This window comes from Calidris pugnax, unplaced genomic scaffold, assembly GCF_001431845.1.
Source record: "Calidris pugnax isolate Ruff unplaced genomic scaffold, ASM143184v1 scaffold280, whole genome shotgun sequence".
Lineage (NCBI taxonomy): Eukaryota > Metazoa > Chordata > Aves > Charadriiformes > Scolopacidae > Calidris > Calidris pugnax.
Window position 1 is genome coordinate 1771353 of NW_015091123.1, and position 5978 is coordinate 1777330.

Sequence of the window (5978 nt, forward strand, 5' to 3'; positions counted from 1 at the left end):
GCCATGGAAACCCTGAGGGAGCGGGAGGTGCCCGGCCCTTCCCGCCGAGCCGTGGGGTTGCGGGTGGTCCTTTGGCCCCAGCGACATCCCGGGTGCCCAGGTCCGCGGCCGGTGCTGCCGGGGAGGGTCGCGGCCACGCCAGGCCCCGGGCCCAGGCTGCCCCAGCCCGTGGGCGCGGGCTCCCCCGGGCAGGCCGGGCCCTGGGGACAGGCTGCCCCCCGCCAGGCTCTACCGACCTGCCCCACTCCGCACCACGGTGCCCCAGTCCGTGCCAGGCCTTGGAACCAGGCGGCCACAGGCTGCCCCAGCCCATTCCAGGCATCCCCAGCCCATGTCAGGCAGCCCCAGTCTGTGCTAGGCTTCCCCAGTACACGCTGGCCTGTCCCAGTCCAGGCTGATCTGCCCCAGCCCATGCCAGGCCCCGGCGCCAGGCATCCCCAGGCTGTCCCAGCCCATGCCAGGCAGCCCCAGTCTGTGCTAGGCTGCCCCAGTACGCACTGGGCTGCCCCAGTACAGGCCAGTCTGCCCCAGCCCATGCCAGGCCCCGGCGCCAGGCATCCCCAGGCTGTCCCAGCCCATGCCAGGCAGCCCCAGTCTGTGCTAGGCTCCCCCAGTACACACCAGGCTGCCCCAGTACAGGCCAATCTGCCCCAGCCCATGCCAGGCCCCAGGGGCCAGGCACCCCCAGGCTGCCCCAGCCCATGCCAGGCATCCCCAGTCTGCCCCAGTCCATGCCAGGCAGCCCCAGTCTGTGCTAGGCTCCCCCAGTACACACCAGGCTGCCCCAGTACAGGCCAATCTGCCCCAGCCCATGCCAGGCCCCAGGGGCCAGGCACCCCCAGGCTGCCCCAGCCCATGCCAGGCATCCCCAGTCTGCCCCAGTCCATGCCAGGCAGCCCCAGTCTGCCCCAGTCCGTGCCAGGCTGCCCCAGTCTGTGCGAGGCTGCTCCAGCCCACACGGCTCTGCCAGGGCCGAAATGGGGACACCCCCCCCCCCCCGCCCCAGGGGCAGGCATCCCCAGTCAGCCCCAGCCCGTGCCAGTCAGCCCCAGCCCGTGCCAGGCTGTCCCAGCCCATGCCAGGCAGCCCCAGTCTGTGCTAGGCTGCCCCAGTACGCACTGGGCTGCCCCAGTACAGGCCAGTCTGCCCCAGCCCATGCCAGGCCCCGGCGCCAGGCATCCCCAGGCTGTCCCAGCCCATGCCAGGCAGCCCCAGTCTGCCCCAGTCCATGCCAGGCAGCCCCAGTCTGTGCTAGGCTCCCCCAGTACACACCAGGCTGCCCCAGTACAGGCCAATCTGCCCCAGCCCATGCCAGGCCCCAGGGGCCAGGCACCCCCAGGCTGCCCCAGCCCATGCCAGGCATCCCCAGTCTGCCCCAGTCCATGCCAGGCAGCCCCAGTCTGTGCTAGGCTGCTCCAGCCCACATGGTTCTGCCAGGGCCGAAATGGGGACCACCTCCCCCCCTCCTCAGGAACTCGTTTCTGCCCTCGCAGGGGGGATGCTGCCCTGGTCGATGTCACCACAGCTCTGGAGACAGAGTCTGCCAACGGAAAGGACCCCCTGGTAGGTGGCTGCGTGGCCGGGGCTCGCTGGGAGAGGGGGGGAGTTATGAGGGGAGAGGGGGAAAATATTCCCCCTGAATGTTCCTGTCTTGACAGGTTACTGCACAAAACTTCTCTCCTGTCTGATTCAGTCTTTAAGCCAGTCCAAGTTTGCTGATCTGCTCTGGTTGTAGGAGGCTGCCGGGGACAATTCCGAAGTGATGGATGCCCAGGCAGGGTCGGTGGATGAAGAGAACGGGCGGCAGCTGGGGGAGATAGAGCTGCAGTGTGGGATCTGCACCAAGTGGTTCACAGCTGACACCTTCGGCATCGACACCACGTACGTGAGCTCTGCCCGGTGCTGGGCATGGAATTGGGGCAGCAGGAACGGAAGGGCACAGAGTGTAAATCCCCAAGGACGGGGACCCTGTCCAGGTCTTTGGACGCTTGGAAACCAGTGTTTTATGTAAATAACAAAAGCTTTACCCAGCACAGCAGGAAGTGTGGATGTTCCTACATTTCAGCTTAAAAATAGCATGTTCTTTTCCAGGTCGTGTCTGCCCTTCATGACCAACTACAGCTTCCATTGCAACGTTTGCCATCACAGCGGGAACACGTATTTCTTAAGAAAACAAGCAAGTAAGTGTAAAAGCATATTCATTGAAATTTTGTGCAAGACACTCTCAGAGGCTTTATTTTATTTAAAGTTGGTGGGAGGGATCTGCTGAAACTTTTTGAAAATGACTAAAAATTCCCATATTAGCAACAAGCAGGTGCAGGTTTTTCTAAAGACATAAAGCTGCTGTTTTGCTGTTAATTTATTAAAGTTGTGAAAATCTTCTGTTCAGTTAGGACAGGGCTTGAGAGGGTTTTAGTGTTACTCAGGGTACAAGGGTGCTGGGAGGGTAACAATCACTGTGTGCACGAGCGTGTTTGATCTTCGTGAAGTGTAATTCCCACTCTGGTGTATTTTTGTTTTGAAGATCTCAAGGAAATGTGCCTTAGTGCTCTGGCCAACTTGACGTGGCAGTCGAGGACACAAGACGAGCACCCGAAAACTATGTTCTCAAAAGACAAGGTATGGCTGTTACAGAAATCATGGATTTGTGTAAGATGGGATGTCAGTGAAGAGCAAGTTCAAACCCATCGGCAGTGAGACTTTCAGACTGGCACATTTAAGGCTCAATTCTATTTATTTATTTTTTTTGCAGGATATTATCCCATTTATTGATAAATACTGGGAGTGTATGACAACGCGACAGAGACCTGGGAAAATGACTTGGCCTAATAATATTGTGAAAACCATGGTAAGTATTTGGAGTTGAATTCATGGAGGATTTTTTGTGAATGGTCCAAGTGTCTGCTGTGGTGAATGGTGAAGAAATGCTTATTATGGAGTTGATATAGAAATTAGTAGTAAATAGTATGATTTAAAGACTTACTAATGAAGGTGATGTGACTTTACCCTGTGTGACTTAAACAACTCCTCTGTTTCAGTGTAAAGAGAGAGATGTGTTCTTGGTGAAGGAGCATCCGGACCCAGGGAGTAAAGACCCAGAAGAAGATTACCCCAAGTTTGGGCTTCTAGACCAAGTAATTAATTAGGGCTGGAGGGACTTTGTGCCGTGGGGAGCTGGGAGGAGGGCCTGGGGCTTCTTTTTGCTGGTGGCTTATGCTCAGAACTTGGCCAAGCTGTGCCACAAGCCGGTCCTGTGCCAGGTGATGTCTTGGGGTGCCCTGACACCTGGAAGTGCCGAGGTTGGGCTTTGAGTGGTGGCTTTGACTGAGTCTGTACATCAGACTTTTTTCTTTTCTTTTTCAGGATCTTGCCAACATTGGTCCTGCATATGACAACCAGAAACAGAACAACGCTGTGTCCACCAGCGGAAGCTTAAATGGCAAGTTCTTTAATCAGGAGGGTTTGGAGTATTTGGGATTAAGCTGTATTTTCCCAGCCCCAGAGCTGGGTGTCTCTGCAGTTACGTCAGCTGAGATGCTGCAGTGAAGCCTGTCATGTGCTGGGTTTATACGTATTATGTTCAAGATAAGTTCAGCCAGTCTCACCGTACCTTTCTATAGAGATAGATTAATTTTACCTCACTGTGAAAATTCAACTTTTTTCCTCAGGGCAGGAGACACTTGTGAGAAAGCTGAGCTTGTCAGTGTTCTTCCATGAGGATTTTGATTTACCTGCTTGCATTATTCAGATTTCCTTTCTCCCTCACTCTGGGACTTGAAAGTAGTTGGGGAAAGTATATATTATTCCTGATGATCACGTGTATATATTAGTCCTTAGAATCACTGCTGGTGTTTTACTGTTGTTCCTTTTTGCATAAAAGCAGCTGTGCTAACGACTCTGCCGAGCTGAGATCAGTGACAGTCATCTTGCTGTAATATTAAGAGCTGATGAGATTTCTTTATGCACAAGACTACACCCTTCTATGTTAAACACATTCAGTTAATCCCTGAGAGGAGGTGTTTGGGGCTTTTTAAACCAGGCTGGTAGATGGCTCAGGTTGTGTTGTCTCCATTTCATGCACTGGTTGTTTTTTCTTTAATGTCTGGAAGACTGACAGACGCGTGGTGCCACTTCTGTTCTTACAGGTGGAGCCTCTTTGGGAGGTGAATATTTACCTTGCAGCTTCTAAAACTTAAGTATTATTGTTTGCCAAGCTTTTTTTGCTCAATTATCTTGGAAGCTAAAGTCAATTAAAAATCAGAAGCGTGCCCTGATGTGATCGCAATAATACTTTAATACAAACCAACAATTTCACGGTTTAATCTTTAGCAATTAGAAGCTTTTAATTATCATATTCTGCAACTCTTGACGGGTTTAAAGTTTTATTTTCACTTACGCTTGGTTTTACTTTGTATGATTCGGCCTGATACTGGTGTAGTTTTAAATCTTAATGCCTAAAGAAGTGGTCTGAATCTGCGAGCTGGTGTGATATTTTATTGTTTGGGTAAATAAGTGCTGACGAACCAGAGAGCCCAAGTGTGTGTCTGGAGTAAAACTAGTGATTGCAGCCGAGATGATGTCACGTTTGTGCAGAATATGGTATTTCTCCAACGGTTTGAGTCCCTTACGCTCTAAGGGGAACGCTGATAATTTAAAAGCTGACTGTATTTTTAGTTATGACACAGTATGTGGTTTGTAAAGGTGTTTATCTGCAGTACATGAAAATTCTATAGCTTTCCTGGTAAATCAGTAGTCATCTTTTTTGAAATAGTGTAATGATAAGTTGCATATTCAGTTCAACGTATTAAAACGTTACGCTGGAAATAGCTTGATTCCATTTGATGTGTAGCTTTTCCTATACTATAGTTTTATTTAAATATAGCTTTATTATTATTTCAATCGTAGCAATGGTTATGGTAATGCTGAAGAGAAACACCTCTATTGCCTTTATTTAATTTCAATCATAGCAATGGTTTTGGTAATGCTGAAGAGAAACACCTCTATTGCTTTTCATTTTTCCTCAGCTTAGGTGTATTTTGTTTTATAGATAGAAATTTAATGTCAAGTGCTTCTTGCTTGTTGGTGTCAGAGCGTTCCTCCAGCGCAGCGTGTCGCTGGGATGACAACTTTGCTTAAAAGCAGACAGTGTGTGCTGGAGGTTGGGTTTCCTGCTGCTTTTGCGGAAATAGATGGGAGCTGTGACTGGAATCTCCACGAAAGCCAATAATAACACTTTTGGAGTGGATCCCCATGCTGCTCTCTGGAGACCTTTTGATGATTCTTAATTCTCACCTTAAAATCTTCAGCTAATTTCGTTGATAAATCTCACTGAGCTTCCACTCTAAATTTAGGCATTTCAAAAGTTGACAAGAAGCTACGTCAAAGTGGTGGATTTTGCTACGGTCATTTTCACTAAAGTCCATTTTCAAATATAACTGCGGGGGAAGGTACTTGAGCTCTTGAACTGATTTGAATTTGGCTGTTTCTGCCCCTTTCTGCTTGTGGAGATTCCACGCTCACGGGCTCTCCCTGCTCCCCAGCTGCTTGATGTCCCTGGTTTCTGTGTTCAGGGGGAATCGCTGCCGGAGGCAGTGGGAAGGGACGCGGAGCCAAGCGCAAGCAGCAGGACGGAGGGACCACGGGCACAGCCAAGAAAACCAGGAGGTAAGAGGAAAGATGACACAGTGACACGGAGAGGAGCTGGAGCACAAGTCTTACGAGGAGAGGCTGAGGGAGCTGGGGGTGTTCAGTCTGGGGAAGAGGAGACTGAGGGGAGACCTTATCGCTCTGTACAAGTACCTGAAAGGAGGGTGTAGAGAGACAGGGGTCGGTCTCTTCTTCCAAGTTACAGATGATAGGACAAGGGGTAATGGGTTCAAGTTGCGCCAGGGGAAGTTCAGGTTGGATATTAGGAAACATTTCTTTACTGAAAGGGTTGTCAGGCATTGGTATGGACTTCCTAGGGAGGTTTTGTAGTC

At 50.9% G+C, this 5978-nt stretch overlaps 1 protein-coding gene across 3 annotated transcripts in view; it reads left to right on the plus strand.

Annotated features, from left to right (window-relative positions):
• The first annotated feature begins 1479 nt into the window (after positions 1-1479).
• ASH2L (ash2 (absent, small, or homeotic)-like (Drosophila)) overlaps positions 1480-5978 on the plus strand; it is a 13429-nt gene continuing 8930 nt past the window's right edge. Inside the window, exons 1-8 of one of the 3 annotated variants that reach the window (XM_014958425.1) lie at positions 1480-1563; positions 1736-1881; positions 2092-2180; positions 2525-2619; positions 2753-2848; positions 3039-3134; positions 3364-3439; positions 4146-4163. In XM_014958425.1, coding sequence (XP_014813911.1) covers positions 1763-1881; positions 2092-2180; positions 2525-2619; positions 2753-2848; positions 3039-3134; positions 3364-3439; positions 4146-4163 — 589 coding nt within the window. In that variant the 5' untranslated portion in view covers positions 1480-1563; positions 1736-1762. Of the gene's footprint in view, positions 1564-1735; positions 1882-2091; positions 2181-2524; positions 2620-2752; positions 2849-3038; positions 3135-3363; positions 3440-4145; positions 4164-5570; positions 5665-5978 lie in introns of all 3 variants that reach the window. The other 2 variants (XM_014958427.1, XM_014958426.1) reach the window with 2 other exon arrangements.